The sequence below is a fragment of the Pelodiscus sinensis genome, chromosome 7 (genome assembly GCF_049634645.1).
Source record: "Pelodiscus sinensis isolate JC-2024 chromosome 7, ASM4963464v1, whole genome shotgun sequence".
In the NCBI taxonomy this organism is placed as follows: Eukaryota; Metazoa; Chordata; order Testudines; family Trionychidae; genus Pelodiscus; species Pelodiscus sinensis.
Window position 1 is genome coordinate 17868274 of NC_134717.1, and position 16883 is coordinate 17885156.

At 41.4% G+C, this 16883-nt stretch overlaps 1 protein-coding gene across 1 annotated transcript in view; it reads right to left on the reverse strand.

Annotated features, from left to right (window-relative positions):
- Positions 1-16883, reverse strand: part of DARS1 (aspartyl-tRNA synthetase 1) — a 79078-nt gene that overhangs the window by 35873 nt on the left and 26322 nt on the right. Inside the window, exon 4 of the mRNA XM_006117048.2 lies at positions 15795-15897. Coding sequence (XP_006117110.1) covers positions 15795-15897 — 103 coding nt within the window. The remainder of the gene's footprint in view (positions 1-15794; positions 15898-16883) is intronic.

Genomic DNA, 16883 nt, shown 5'->3' on the forward strand with positions numbered 1-16883 from the left:
ACCAAAAGAGAAGGTTGGGAACTAGAAAAATAAACACAGAGCTTACAGTTAGTCCTCTGAAGTTCAGATTATTCTCCTCTATTTTCTATTGTTGTAATATTGTGGACAAGTATACTTATAGTATTTAATAAATTATATCCGAAAGAACAACTAATTCTGCCCAACACACCAAATAAGGGTACGTCTAGACTACATGCCTCTGTCGCCAGAGGCATGTAGTCTAGACATACCCTAACATACACTGGGTAATGTGGAAAACAAGTTCTCTGCCATCTACAAGAACCTGACAATTACCAGTTAAAACTCAACCTTGAAAAACACATCCTTATATCTGCCAAACTATACTCCATTCAATAAACAGCTCAGTATTTCTTAATGTTTTCTGCTGGCTGTCAGTAAATTAAAGTCAGACAGCAAAAAGCCTTGTTTTCCTTTCTATGTGATTTTTTAAAAAAATGACACTACCACCATCTAAAAAAACAGCATCTAGCCATAAAGAAAATAGCACTTGGTAGCAATGCAAAGCAAGACACCTGTAACTGGCATGTTGCCAGCTTATATTATATTATATTATATTATATTATATTATATTATATTATATTATATTATATTATATTATATTATATTATATTATATTATATTAGCAATTCATAGCCATTTCACAGGACTCTAAGGACAAACAGAAAAGTTGAAATCTGTGTGGGAATTCTCCAAATTAATTTAATACACTCACACTTTACAGTTGGGATTTTCAAAGTTTTCAATATTAATTCTGCTTTCAATGAAATAAATATTAAAATTCCCATTGATTTCAATGAGTGCCGGGAAACACCAATGCTGAGCTTTTAAAAATATTCTACTCTCTTTATTTTTTAATAACTTTTTACCTAAAAGCTGAAACCCTGCTGAAAAGGAGAGGAGAAATTAAGCATACACAATCAATTACATATTCAGAGGAGAGCCATGAAGAGAATGAGAGATTCAGAAAGACTGTTGTAAAGAACAGGAGCAGCAAAAGAGAAAAGGCTTTTCTACCATGAGTGACAAAATTACTTGGAAGAAGAGAAGGTGGTGTGGGTGGGTGGATAGGTGGGGGAGGGGAAGAAAGAAAGAAAAAGAAAAAGAAAGAAAAGCAGGGTGAGTTATGCTCAATAAAGTCTAAGGATATTACACAAACCAGGCGAGCAATTTTAAATGTGATACTTAAATGTATGGGAAGCCAGTTTTTTTTTCCAGTCTGAGAAAGTAATTTTTATCTCACAGGATAAATGAAGCAGTATAATATGCTTGATATGCTAGAGTTTCAAGAGCTATAATTTGAGGAGAATGCTACAACAAAGTCAAACAGAAGAAAAAGATTAAAACATAGGTGAGGATTCAGGTCTATCTACAGAAAAGGCTATATGATGGTAAATCTGTAAATTTGCACAGGTGGAAGAAAGAAGGGATAAATAAGAAAATATATAGATAATGGAAGCAAATGGACCATCTGAGTAGAGAGGTAGGTGAAATATGTAATTATATTAGGCATCTCCTCTTGTCCAAGAAAAATACTACTATATTGGGTGTCATTTAGATGGAGGAAATTAAGATGAAGTCATAATTTTACTTGGGCAACCCAAGCAGAGAATGAGGATATGAAAATATCATTAAAGAATTCCTGGTCCTTGTACAGTAAAACTCCATTGGTCCGGCATCCAATGCTCCAGCACTCCTGATGGTCCGGCACCATCAGGAACCCGGAAGTGCTGGGGCAGCCAGACAATTGGAGCTGCTATGCGCCTGGCTTCCCCGATTCATCCGCTGCTGAAACTGACCAGCAGTTGACTTGGGGCTCCTGGGGCAGAGCAGCTGGGTTGCTGCCGGGTTGGTCCCATAGCGCCGCGGGACCAACCCAGCAGCACCCCAGCTGCTCTGTCCCAGGAGTCCCAAAGAGCAGCTGGGGTGCTGCCACGTTGGTCTCGCAGAGCCGAGGGGCGGTGCGGTGCTATGGGACCAACCCGGCAGCACCCCAGCAACTCTGCCGCAAGCGTCCCCGATTCAGCCTCTGCTGAAACTGACCAGCAGCGGCTGAATCGGGGACGCCTAGGGCAGAACCGGACTATCGGAAGGGAGGGCTATGAGGGGTCTCGGGTGGCATCCCCCCCACCCCACCCCAGGCCCCTCATAGCTCCCCCTTCTGATAGTCTGGCATATCTGATAATCCGGCACCCACTGGGTCCTAAAGGTGTCGGATTATCAGAAGTTTACTGTATTTCTATTCCTCCCTTTTTGAAACACAGGCAAGTCCCCGACTTGTGTCGGATCCGCAGTTACGAACGGGGCTGCCCCAGAGTACACGGACTGCGGGACCTCGCGGTCCTGCCGCCCGTGTACTCTGGGGCTTTCTCTGCATCTCCCTGGTCTGCAGACCAGGAAGACGCAGAGCAAAGCCGCGGAGGGGCTATGGCAGCCCAGGGGCGCCTGGGCTACCCGAGTGCCCCCCCCCCCCGTGGCTTTGCAAAGCTGCGGGGAGGCTCGGGCAGCGAGGCAGCCCAGGTGCGCCTGGACTGCTCCGCTGCCGGCTTCCCCGCGGCTTTGCAAAGCCGCGGGGGAAGCCGGCAGCGGGACAGCCCAGACGCCCCGCGGCTGTCCCGCTGCCGGCATCCTCAGAGGCTTTGCTCCCCGTCTCCCTGGTCTGCTGGTCTCCAGTAGACCAGGGAGACTCGGAGCAAAGCCGCAGAGGACCCAGGCGGCAGGACCGCAGTGCGTCTCGATCCGCCGCCCGTGTCTTCCTGGTCTTCTGGGATGGGGGGGGCGAACCAATTCCTCCCCGCCCCCCCCAGCAGACTAGGCTTTTCTCCGGACGCCTGTGGCAGAGCAGCTGGGGTGCTGCCGGTTGGTCCCGCAGCGCCGCTCTGGGCGCTACTGGTCCAACCCAGCAGCACCCCAGCTGCTCTGGTCCTGATTCAGCCGCTGCTGGTCAGTTTCAGCAGCGGCTGAATCAGGACGCCTGGGGCAGAGCAGACGGGGTGCTGCTGGGTTGGTTGCCAGCTGCTCTGCCCCAGGCGTCCTGATTTAGCCGCTGCTGAAACTGACCAGCGCTGACTACAGGAAGCCCGAGGCAGAGTTGCTCTGCCCCGGGCTTCCTGGAATCAGCTGCTGATCAGTTTCAGCAGCAGCTGACTTGGGGACGCTTGGGGTTCTTAAGTTGATTCTGTATGTAAGTCAGAACTGGCGGTCAGTTTCAGCAGCGGCTGAATCTGGACATCAGTTCCGACTTACATACAGATTCAACTTAAGAACAACCCTACAGTCCCTATCTTGTACGTAACCCGGGGACTGCCTGTATTGCTTTACAAACCACAAAAACCACTTGCTACTAGACTTAGGTACACATGGGCATTTCAATGACATTAGACACAAGCAAGTTTGTTTTAAAGAACAGAGGCCTAGCTTTTATGTAACTACAAACACTCACACTATATGCACGAGTATTCATGGTTTTAATTGAAGGCTTTAATACAACGAATTGATTAGAGCTGAAAAATCAAACCACTAATATTTGTGTTTCAGTTATTTATGAATGACAAAATTAGAGAGTTTGATTAATAATGTCTGAATTCTTGGCTGTTCATTGAACCATCCTGTGTGTAAATTAAAGGTTTCCATTAAGACCTTTTCTTATTTATCAGCCATTTTTTGATTGATGAAATTCCAGGCGAAGCAGACATTTGGTAAGTTTCCATCAAAGTACTATTTATTTTTAATGTTGTATAGAATTAAGTTCAACAGTAAAGAAACAAAGATTTTAAATTAATTAAAAATCCCTAATTTTTCTATCTAGGCCTCCAGACAGTTCTTAAATGTTTTTTTTATAATGTTTCACACTGATTGTTCTTTGTTTTTGTACATAGGACTGACACGCCCAGCCTCACGCCTTCACTCTTCCCACATGCTACTGGCTAGGCACCTTCCCTGTTAACTTTCATTCAGCCTTCCATCAGGCTGCTTTCCAACTCTCTGTGGCTAAAGTCGGGATTAGCACTGTTCTTCTAAGCCCAAGCATTGCTGCAGAGAGTGTCATGCCAGAATGGGGAATCTCCATGGTTTTTCAGCTCTCTAGGAGTGGAGATGTTCTGCAGGTTTCCGGGCAAATCCTGGTCCCTAAAACAATAATACAACTGCTCTCAAGGTCCTATACCTTCTCCTGGCCCTACTTCCATGGAGGACCAGGCGAGGTAAACAGAGTACTCCCTCCGCAATCTTGCGCCTCCTGGCTCTGCTTCACTCCTAGCTCTTTGGAGGAAAAGGGATAAGAGGTTGATTGATCCGTGTCTCTCTAGGTCCTTTTTTGGGAGAGGAGTATCCTTTCTTTCTCTCTCTCTCCCCACCCTCAATAGCTTGTCTGTTCCAGCTGTCATCAAGTGCTTTTGGTTCTATGGCCTGTGGAGTGGTGCTACTCAAGCCAATGAAAGGGCTTCCCTGGCCCCAACATCAGACTTTCAGTGCTTCCTGTCACATAAGAAACCAGAGAAAGGAAAGGGTCTAACTCCCAATTCCACCATTCCTAGTGCTGCATCTCAGATATGTTTAGAGGCCCATGGAAAAGGAGTCATTCGGTATCCTAAGCTGTACGGTTACCTGTAACACTATTGCAGAGCCTGAGATCTGCCCTCAGAACAAAAATGCCAGGGTCTTGTGCTCATCTATAACACAGGAAGTTCACTTGGCCACTGAACAGTGAAATGGACCACCCGCAAAATGGTGTCAAATGCATAAAATGAATATAATGAATAAATATTTTGCTTACTTCTTTCATTTTTTGGTAATATTACCTGTAACGTGAAAGTATAATTTTTTTAATATGAGAGTGATTTTCAAGTTTGACTTAACTACTGTCCAACTAAAATTTAAAATGGATAACTAAATAATGTCAAATCTCCATTTGAATTTATCACTACAGAATACTTATTAAAAGCAACAAATCCAAAAAGGAAGAGTAGAAGAGGGGAACAGAAAAGAATGGAACACACAAGACTACTGGTTAGGGGAGAGACTATGGGTATGTCAGAAGAGGTGCACACAGAGGCTGTGTCCAGACTCCATGCCTCCGTCGACGGAGGCATGTAGATTAGCCAGATCGGAAGAGGGAAATGAAGCCGCGATTAAAATAATCGCGGCTTCATTTAAATTTAAATGGCTGCCCCGATCTGCCGATCAGCTGTTTGTCGGCAGATCGGGAGAGTCTGGACGCGATGCCCCGACAAAGAAGCCTTTCTTCATCGACACAGGTAAGCCTCGTGAAACCAGGCTTACGTGTGTCGATGAAGAAAGGCTTCTTTGTCGGGGCATCGCGTCCAGACTCTCCCGATCTGCCGACAAACAGCTGATCGGCAGATCGGGGCAGCCATTTAAATTTAAATGAAGCCGCGATTATTTTAATCGCGGCTTCATTTCCCTCTTCCGATCTGGCTAATCTACATGCCTCCGTCGACGGAGGCATGGAGTCTGGACACAGCCAGAGTTATGAAGAAGGGAACAAAGGAAGGAGGGAACAGGGAATTCCTATTTGGCTCAAAGATCTTAATATTTTGCCATCATAGCAGATACCCACGCATAGCAGCTGATGCATCAGTCTGAAAATTAATTCTAGCCAACAGAATAACAAACTGAAAGAAAGGCCATTAGATGGTGAGGAAAAACAAAACTGACTGAACTTGTTTAAACTGCATGACTTGTAACTGAAAGAGACAACATATTTGTGATTCATTAGCTATACAACACAGACAGTAACCTACCTGCCTTTCACTGAAAGTCAATGAATTATATATTATGTAGCTTTATAACATTTTAAACATTTATCAACACTGTGACCTAAAACATGTGTTATTAGCAATCAAAGCTTGAGGGAGTGACCAATAATAAAAGAAATACCGGAGACTGAATATGACAATTAGCTCCAAATAATTATCTCACATAGTAGATTTTACAATAATAACCTCATCCATCTAATTACATGAACATTTTATATAATTTACCTCTGATGCAAAGTTAAGCTAAAAACAAATTTTCACTGTGTACACCATTGCTAACTAGTTGACAGAATGGTTTTTCCCCGTATCTGTCCTATAAATAGTGAAACTATTACAATTAACATTGTTTTGTACCAGAGTGGGCAATATGTTTTTATGGAGGATCACTGCAAGATTTTGACAAGTGGTCAAGGGCTGCATTTTTGTATGGAGGGGGAGCAGGGTCTGTGACAGAGGTTGAGTACAGAAGGGAGCGTGGGGTATGAAACTGGGAAGCGGGAGAGGGTGTGGGGTCTGAGAGGAAGCTTAGGTTAAGAATGTGGTTGTGACCTGGGGCAGGGGCACAGGAGTGGATTTTCTTCTGGGAAAGGGTCTAAGAGGGGGTGCAAGGTCCAGGAAGAAGTTGTGACCTGGGGGAGGAAGGCTGCAGAGGATTTGGGTTGTGACCTGGGGTAGAGGATTGGGGTGCAGGGTTGGAGAGGGGGTAGGAGTGCAGGAGAGGATGCTGCCCTGGGAGGGGTATGGGAGAGGGCTCAGGGTCTGGGAGAGAGTTGTGACTTTGGGCAGGGGTAAGGTGGCAGAGGGTTTGGGTGGTGACCTAGGGAAGGAGGGGGTGGTGACCTGTGCCATGGAGTTGGTGAGCAAGAGGAGGTGATCTCAGAGGCAGTCTCTGGCCAGGAGTCGCTTACCTTAGGCGGCTCCTGACCAGCAGCCCAACAGAGACCCCTAGGCAGGTTCCTTGCCTGCCTCAGCCCCAGGCTGCTCAAAACAGCCAAAGGCTCCCTCCATATTCCGCTCTGCGCTGCAAGCCCCTGGTGGGAGGTAGAATGGCGGAGACTTTGTACACTGTATGGAAGGGTGGGAGGCAGTGTAAGAAGTATCCCCCAACCCTCCTTCCTGCCAGGGGCACGCAGTGCCTAGAGGGAGACACCAGCCATTTTGAGCAGTCTTGGGCTGCAGGCCATATCAAAATGCTTGATGGGCTGAATCCAGCCCACTGACTGTATCTCACCCACCCCTGGTATGTACTAATTACAACTTAATTCAAGGATCTTAAGGCTAGTCTATAATACAAAGGCTACACAACTATATTGACAAAAGCCCTTGTGAATACAGTGTACACCAAAAGAATCAGGTTATTTTTCTGGTACAGTTAAACTATCTCCCAGAACAACAAAGGCTATACCTACAAAAAACAAAACAAAACTATTTTGCACGTATAAGATGCAAACTCCTACATGTGTGGGAGGGGGCTGCTGGCATACCTATGTAGGCTAGGGATGTGGCTTTTGCAAATCTTTGTAGTGAAGATCTAGCTTGGAAACACACTGAATAGGAATCTAAAGTTTTTCTTCACATGCACCCAATTTAAAAATATATTCCCTTCTATTGTTTGTTTAATGAGGGCACTCCTGGTTTCAATAGAGAAGTCAGTCCTTTAGACTAGCATGGAATTAGGAGATATTGTTACAAAGAAAGGTTGTATTGTGTACCCCACATGCAGATGGCTTCACATTCAGGTTGGTCTACTGTGGTTTTACACAAAATAGATAAATTCTATGACAAACCTAATGACTGCAAAGTAACATTGGCAAGTTCAAGCATTGTAATTCTCCAAGCTGAAAGTCAGCACTGTAAGCATTGTCACCAGGTAAAGGCAGTTTTAATATTTTAGTTAATTATATGACTTACTTAATGATAGATAAGAACGGCCATATTGGGTAAGACCAATGCTCCTTCTAGGCCAGGATCCCACCTTCTGAATAAACAGAAGAGGCAATCATTGAGTGATCCATTCCCTCTTCTCCACTGCCAGCTTCTGGCAGTCAGAAGCTAGGGACACCCAGAGCATGGGGTTATATCCCTGTCCATCTTGGCTAACAGCCATTAATGGACCTATCCTCCATGAACTTACCTAGTTCTTTCTGGAACCCCATTATAGTTCTGCCCTTCATAGCATCCCTGGTGAAGAGTTCCACAGGTTGACGGCTACAAACAACCTTGAGACATAGCTGCATGTGACCAGATCACCTGGTACTTGACCCCATCTTGCCAGTATTTTTCCTCTAAAAGTCAAGGGAACCAAGACTGGAGACAAATGGTGCCCACCATATGCAAAAGCTATTTAAGGCAGGGGAGTGACATGATTGTGGTTCTTCATTGAGTCCCTGCCCAAAGAGGCTCCTGGAAATATCTGAGGAACAAGGACTGAAATGGTTGGGGAGGTACAGTGGGGGAGAGAAGTGCAGAACCCAGGCTAGAGAGATCTTTAGATTGAGAAAGAAACATCTAGGGTTTTAGCTGCAAGCAAGTATAACTAGCCCCTCGAAAAGGTTGCATTTTTGTTTATATGCTGCTTTGATCTGGTTGTTATCCCTTATAATCACTTAAAATCTATCATATATAGTTAATAAACTTGCTTTTGTTTGGTGTAAACCCAGTGTGTGGAAATCATAACATGGGGCAAAAAGCTGTTGTGTATTCCCTCCTCTACACTGAGCGAGGGGGTGAATTTCACAGGCTTACACAGTACAGATCTCAGTGCTGTGCAAGATGGTATAATTTTGGGTTAACCCTTCAGAGGGTAGTGTGCCTCTGAGCAGCTGAGCTGTTGTTAGAGTGGCATTATGGTATATTCTGTCTTCTTATTTATCCCCTTCCTAATGGTCCCTAACAGTCTGTTAGCTTTTCTTGACTGCTGTTGCACACTGAGCAGATGTTTTCAGAAATGATTCCAAGATCTTTTTTGAGTGGTAATAACTAATTTAAAATCTTCAATTTTGTTTGTATAGTTGGAATTAATATGTCAAAGAACTCAAGGGAAGATTACAAACAGTTGATCCCAAGTATGGGTCCCTGTGGACCAATGGTCTAAGTCAGGGGTGGGGAACCTACAGCCTGTAGGCCCATCTGGCCTGTGGTAAGCCTCCAGTGGCTTTAGCATGAGTGCCGGCAGCCCCTGAGCCAGGTCAGTGAGATGGTTTGTTTTTGTTTGTTTGCTGCTTGTTGGGAGCCATGTTAGTGGCTTTTTCCCCCCTAGTTCTCACTGGTGTGTGGCCTCCAACTGAAAAAAAATTCCCCACCCCTGGCTAAGCATAGCTGTCCAGTTGATCCACTTATGCTAAATACTGTTTGCTAAAAGGTCAAACACTTCTGGCTTGTGTAGACTGGGTTCAATGCACACTCTCTGGATCTCCTCTCACTCCCTATCCACAGGGTCTGTGCATATTATCCTCTTCTTTTTCAGGTACTCCCTACAACTTTCATGGGGGTGTCTCTTTCTGGCTCCTAGTCTCTCCTATTCCCGTTAACATGGTCCACCATCTCCTCCCCCCACCATATTACTATATCTAGTTGAACTCCATTCCCCTCTTTCCCACCTATGTCCTCCATTCTTTTCAAGCCAGAGACTCTGTGTTCCCACCCCATACCAGAATCCTCCAATACTCCGCCCCTGCCAAGGGTTCTGTGTGCCCCAATGTCACCTGCTTCCAAACTCACTTATCCAGACCAGGGTCTTGGTGTGAACTTCCTTCTGCATCCCAGGGCCCCCATTCTCTCCCCATGGGGGAGATCCTGTGCAAACCCTTATTCCTTGCATTTCCCTCAAGAACCAGAAGCAAATTAGACTATGTCTACATTACAATAGGGATGTTAAATATAGATTAACCTCATGAATTCTTATCAGTGACTCAACTAGTCCCCATGGGTAGGGCCGGCAGCCATTGCGCTCCAGCCCCACTCCCGAGGAGCCCACTGCCACTCTGCACTGCTATGAAACTGCTCCATGCTGGCAGGAGAAAGCTCTTCTGTTAGTATAATTAAACCATCCCCTATGATTTGGCTGTAGCTAGGATTGAGAGACACACTCTCCCACTGACACTGTCCCCAACCCTGTTTTTGTTGGTGACACTTATCTTGGTTAGAGGTGTGATTTTTTCACACCTCTAACACACACAAGTTCTGCTGACAGAAGTGAGAGTATAGACAAAGCCTTAGCAAATGTACAATAATTCCAATTATTCTTTATTGAAATTAAATCAATAGGCATATACATGGATTTCTGTATGTACACTAAATTATCTCCTCAACCTAGGGTACTAATTGAGTCTCACTTAACATCGCAGTATATAATCTGAATGAAAAGTACTTAGCACTGATGTACCACTCAGCTAGCAAACTTCAGTATTTAAGAGATAGTAATCTCCAAAAGTGATGTTTACTAAACACACTGTACATCCTCTATATTCCATCTTTTGTATTAACAACAATATCTAAATATAGGTATGAAGGAAAATATTTATAGAATATGTTACAGTATGTAATAGTTTTTTTTAGCAATACCGTGGTTTTTAGCTATTTACCTAGCACAGCTTACAAATTCTCCACTGCTAAAGTCTGCAGGTTCCTTGCTGTGAACAAATGGCTAGTTACTAAAGTGCAGTCAAGCTCCTTAGTCTGGTGCCACTTTAAAAGCTCTATTACTTTAAAGCCATTAAGTCTGTCAATCTTACATTCTCCTTCTGCTTTAGCAGCTATGCTATAACCAAACAGTTGTGCAATTAACCGGGTGTGAACACAGAGGCTCCACATTCACCAAGCTTAATGGAGTTTCTCCTGCTCAGTCTTTCATTTACAAATACAGCAAGACCTCGCCATTTGCAGTTTCGCTGCTCACAGTTTCACCTAGTCACAGTACACTGCGCCACACTGGCCCAAGCACATAATGCAACATGCTGGCACCTTCTCTGTACAGTCTAGTAAAAAAAAAATTACAATCGCTAAAGTAACACCTAACCTTAATTATGGCACCAAAAAGAAAAGTGAGTGATTTAGACAGTGGTCAAGAACCTTAGAAAGGGAAAAGGATGATGATTTTAAGCTGAAGGAGTCAAGCTGGTGGCTGGGGCAGGCAGTAGAGCCCAGTAACCAGGAGGAGAGCCTGGCCGGCTCTGTTGACAGACCCCAGGAGAGCCTGGATTCTGCCAGCAGAGGGACTAGAATTGACTTCTCCTGGTCTGGAAAACTCTCTTGTTTGAAACCGGTCAGGTCCTGAGGTTGCCAGACCAAGGAGGTCCAATCTGTACTTACATTTCAGTGTATAGTGTACACAGCAGTATAAACAAGTCATTGCATGAATCCCTATTCCTTTTTACCTAGCCTTTTGTAAAGCAAGGCAAATAGGAAGACCTCTGCATATCCGTGGTTGAGAACCACAATTCTATGCTGTACTTTCCTTTCCTAAAAACTGACAGAAAGTTTAATTACTAAAATGGCCACTAAATGTCTTAGGTCTCTTTTTGTTATCTGTATGTTTATTAAGCTATACTTTCTGTTTTAACCACATGATTGCATTATAGTAGTCTGTGTGAGACATCTTCTTTCACCAATAGCTTCATATGGCAAGCAAAACCCACAATAGTCACTTTGCAGTGAATCACTTTCTATTAGCTGTTGTTTTGATCAACCGTCTCATGCAACATGCTGGTCAGAGATAATTTTTAACTCATACAATATGTACTACATTACTTTGTTAGTATCAGCCTCCTGGAAAGATGTATGAAGTATTCCCATAATGAAGAACTACACTATAGTTAAGGTTTTAATTTTAGGGGCATTCTAAAATAAAAAAGTGGCAACGCTGAAGTTGCATGCCAACATTAACTATGTATGTTTTATTCCTATTGCCATCTTTATTTGAATAATGAAATAGGAATATACAGGTTTTTTTCTTCAAATGGATATACAAACTTAAATAATATTTTTTTCATTCTTTTTGCTTCAACAAATTTCATTGTCATAATGATCCCAACTAATTTTAATGAATTAATATTTTCAATTATGGATTCTTTTCTCTAAGCTATTTATTTTATTAGCATCCACATACTGTATCTTTTCATTTCAGTTATCGCCTTTGATACAATTCGGGCAATGAGGAAAACCATTCCTGAGTTATTTCCTTGAACACACTGCTAACTCTGGAAATTTTCAGCAAAATTACAAATGGCTGAACATAGTATTAAGTATGGAAATTCTTATGAAGCCTTAACAATAGTGGTTCTTGATGCCGTACTATAATACTAAACTGTAATTTACAGTAACTAAATATAACTAACTTCTCTGGAATTGGAGTCAATACTTCATTTTTGATAAGGCAGTAGTGACAATACTGATACACAACCTTTAATGCCACTGAGGATTACTGTACCAGCTGTTTCAATCGTGCTGATAAAGTCAGGGGGAAAAACCAATGGTTTTATACTCTCGTTAAATCATTTCAATACAGCAAAGTATGCAACCTTTTCATTATGATGGACATACATAAGAGCAATGCTGAAGAAGAGACCTTTCCACTATAATAGTCTTAGAATGAATGATGTAATACTATTCTAATTCCATTTTGAATGCATGTGAATATTTTACCCAGCTAAACTCAGTTTATCTGCATCATTTAATCCCTAGCAAGATTTTTTTCTAAAAAAAGGCCCCATATATTTCTGGCTGGTTGACAGAAACAAGGGGAGGCCAAGTTACTTGACTAAGCTTACATCATGTTAGTAGCTCATTTTAAAACTAGAACTTGAGTCCTTTAAAAAAATAATTAAAACAAAAAACAAAAAAAAACCTTCCAGACCACATGGACTCATGGCTGTGGTTCAAAATGAGAAGTAGGGAAAATCCCAGCAAAGGATTAAAAAAAAAAGTGCTTGCACAACCTATACCCTTTATCTTTTGGGAAAAATAATTTGCAAAACATTTTGACTATAAAATTCAACACATTACTACTAACTGCACTGGTTAAAACGTTTTTGGGCAGTCTCAGTAGAGGCTTCTAATCAAAGTGATAAAGAAACAAGTACCATCTTTACTCCTACAAAGGGTCCACTCCAGAAATGGGCAGAGGCTTTTTGGTGGGGAAATTAGGGGAATCTTGAACTGACACTGCTCATGACAGTGCACTCATTGGACGGGCAGTTAACCCAGCATTTTTTATGGGAACTACGCTGATTTCAGCAGTTTGTTTATTTTAAAAAAAGAAATAAAAGCAGAAGTGCATCATAGCTCAATTTACAGGTTTTTAATCTTTTTTTTTTTTAAATGGAGATTAGAAGCACTTTCTTTCTCTAAACAAAGTTAATGCATACATTAACAACATGTTTCTTAGACCACAGCAGATTATGAAAGTTTTCATTTTTCATACCAATACTAAAAAGAGGAACCAGTATGTTTACTGCTTGTGAGAATTTTTGCAAGAATCTTATCAGTCTGCTATTAGATTATCTTAGGTTCTTTTTGTAAAATCACAAATGTATCGTGTCAGCAGATATTTAAAACAGTGTTTTTGTTGGTGACACTTATGTTGGTCAGATAAGCTTTTGCTTATCGGATAGTCGATTAGTTGCTTACATCCCTATTTCAAATGTAGGGATCGTGAGTAAGATGCAGACAGTGTGAAAAAGAAAGAAGTATCAGGATTTAGCACAAGAATACACATATGAGGGAAGGAATAGAAGGAAAAATAAAAAATGATACAACAGTTTGCAGGCAACTCTGAATCATGGTTTTCTTTCATATATGTGAAAGCACTACATGAACTGAGGTCTATATGCTGCCAAGGGAGAAAAATTAAATTTAAATCTTAAATATTTTATGAGGTAAAAGATCCTCATTACTTATTTGGGTAGAAAGAGACAAACTGAATAGACAGAAAAAGCCATCAAGAAAGGTAGGGAAGCAACCTGATTATTAATAATTTATTCATAACATTACATTTGCAAAACAGAATGGTCTCTGTCCCAAAACAATATTAGTTAGCACAAGACAATGAAGGCAACAGACAAAGTAAGGTAATATAAAAAGGAATTATTGGGAGGAGGGCAAGTTATGAAGGATTCCTGCAATGAGTTTAGCAGGACTTGCAAGAAGATTGGTAGTGGAAATGAGGACTGAGATTCATGGAGAGGAAATAGCAGACTCTTTGAAGCACAGGAAGCAGTATGAAGGAAGAAAAAGACAAGACAATAAGCAAGAAGGAGCAGGTAGAGCATCGGTAGAAATTAATAAAGCGATGGGGATGAGATTATGTATGACCTTGAAGGTGAGGACAAGGTACTTGAATTTCATCTGGTAAAAGATGGGAAGGGAGTGAGGGATTAAGGAAATGAAAGGAGAGCAATAAGAAAGTTACATCAATCAAAACAACTGACTGCCTGGGCGCAGGAAAACGGTTTCAAATGTAGGGACAGAGACTAAAATTCAGACAGTGCAAAGAGGAGGAAGAAAGCATCAGGATTTAGCACGAGAATGCACATGGGGAGGATGGATGGAAAAATTAAAAAACAACAATGAATTCTGAACATGGGCAATTGGAAAGAATAGTGGAGCTGTATCAATGGTGATTGGAAAGGAAAGATGGAAGAGATGAATTGGGAGGAAAATAAGAAATTTAGCTTTACAAATACTGAATATGAGATAAGAGCAGGACATCCAACAGGAGATGCAGGAAACAAGAGCTGAAGATGCAAAACTAGCCTTGGCATCCAGCCTTGTTCAGAAGGATTTATTCAGGACTCATTGGCACAAAGGAAGGAGATGATCATACAGACAGCATAGCAGGAGAGAAAGCCTTTTTTCTTTCAAAGTATCCATTATGTGCTGAGAAGAAACTAAACACAGGCTGTCACATGGAATACAGAACACTTCACTTTGGCTCCTCAACACCTGTAAACATTATGTCTCCTGCTGGTAGTGCCAACTCTAAGTGTTGCCAACCAACGAACACTGCTGGTTCTATTTTCCCACTGTCTTGCATCTAACCACCAAGAGCACCATTCTAACCTTCTAACTCCCCCCTCTTTTCCTAACACATCAAAGGCTTTCAACTCTTACAGCTAATTACTGGGAGCTACATTCCCAGTCATAGGAGTACTGCCAAGAACTGAACAGCAGCATCTCAAATGTCACATGCTAAACAGATTATTGATTGGTTCTGTATCTTAACTTGTGTGCATTCAGCTAAAAGATTTGTAAGTTGGAAAAGTTCCACTATAAAATCACCTTTTCGACGGATGACCCAAAACTTGAAAATCTAGTAAAGCTTAATTAAGAAAGGAAGGCAAGGAGAAGAGAGCTCTTTAACTCACATTCATCATTTTAGCCTTAAGAATAATACAAACTACATGTAAATAGCTATAATGTTCTTGTTAATTGGGAACAAACCTAATTATTACCAAAAAGGGAGAGCACAGCTTGAAAGGGACAACAATAAAAAAGTAAATTAGACCAATTAGGTTCTTAAAAGCACCTCTCTACTTTCTCACACTGAGTAATCAATTTTCAATGTAGATTTTCTTCCAAATAAAATGTAGTTCAGAACTTATATTTATTCTTGTTAAAAACATTCTACTAGGCTGTAGATCTGTTACTTAAGGAAAATAAAGCCTGAGCATGTACACACATCCCTGCCCTCCCCCACCAAATAAAAAATGACCCACTATGCTAAGCCTGCCAAGCTTTTTGTTAGACAGCTTGGAAGTAAACGTAGGTTGTCTGTGGAGAAAGAATGCTGCTTCAGCAGTTCAGAATGAATTTCAAGGCTCTGTTCTATTTTATCTTTTGTAAGTGTAATGTATTCAATGCAATAGTGAACTGACAATTTAAATAACTACATTTTAAAACAAATGAAGCATTGATGTTAATGTGTGAAAATGGTCCCAACCCCTTGGAGTCGTGGTTCCCACCATTGTTTACTTTGACAACAGGATATAATTGCTTACTTACTTGGCAGCAAACTTTACCATCTGCTTGCTTGCATGGTCTCCCACAGCCACAAGAGCCTGAACATTAAACTGCTGCTGACGTAGGACCAAAAAACACTGCTTTCCTGAAAAAAATGCAGGTGTATTAAGGACAAGTTACTCACGATCTTTGTTAATTGAGAAATGTTTCACTACTTTAAAATTAAGCCTGAGATTTAACACACACAAAACAAAGTATATATATGCACATGCATTCAACACTGAATATAAGCCAGAATGATCTTATTTATCCCCAATGTATGAAAAAGCCTGCTTTTTCTATAAAACATAAAACCTGTTTTAAAGCAACTTGAGTAAAATCGCTGATATTCATACAAGACAGAAAGCTAGGACTGAAAACTACAAATCAGAGATCAGAATGGGATTGCATAAACAACTACAGTGTCTATCAGTATTCATTGATTTTTTATAAAATTACCCTTTACATTTCTGACTTCTCACAATTTCTTAGTGAGGATGGCCCTGCTGTTATAATGGTAGCTGTCTTTTAACACTGCTTCTGAATCTTAATTATATTTAAATGCTGTAAGTTTATTTATAAGCTTTACTTTTCCTAAAGTTTCTTCCACTTTTATCCCCCAAGGTTTTACTTTATAACTGCAGTTAAACCAGGAGCCTTTGCTAACCTATATCACTTCAGAATAAATCAAACAATTTCTCTACCTCCTCCCTCCATCCTAAAGTTATTCAGTCACTGCCAAAATTAAAGAATAAATAAAGTGAAAGGCCTTTCTGACAATAATGGAGAGCAAAAAAGTCTTGCCTTTATATCAGACGGACTAAACATCAGTGCATACACACAAAAATTTGAAAGAATGCTGATTCTGGAGGACAAGACCTTAAACAGTTAAAAACCTGGATTTTAGGGAATAAATAGCAAGACAAAAATAGTTTTCAGAGAGTATAACAATGCAGTCAGTTGATTTGTGAAGTGAGTCTTTCTGACTCAGTGAAGTTAAACCCAGTCAAACCTATTTAATAAACAGTTACAAGAACTTGGCATTTCCCTTCATACTTCTAATGAAAATTTACTTAATTTAATTTGAAACAA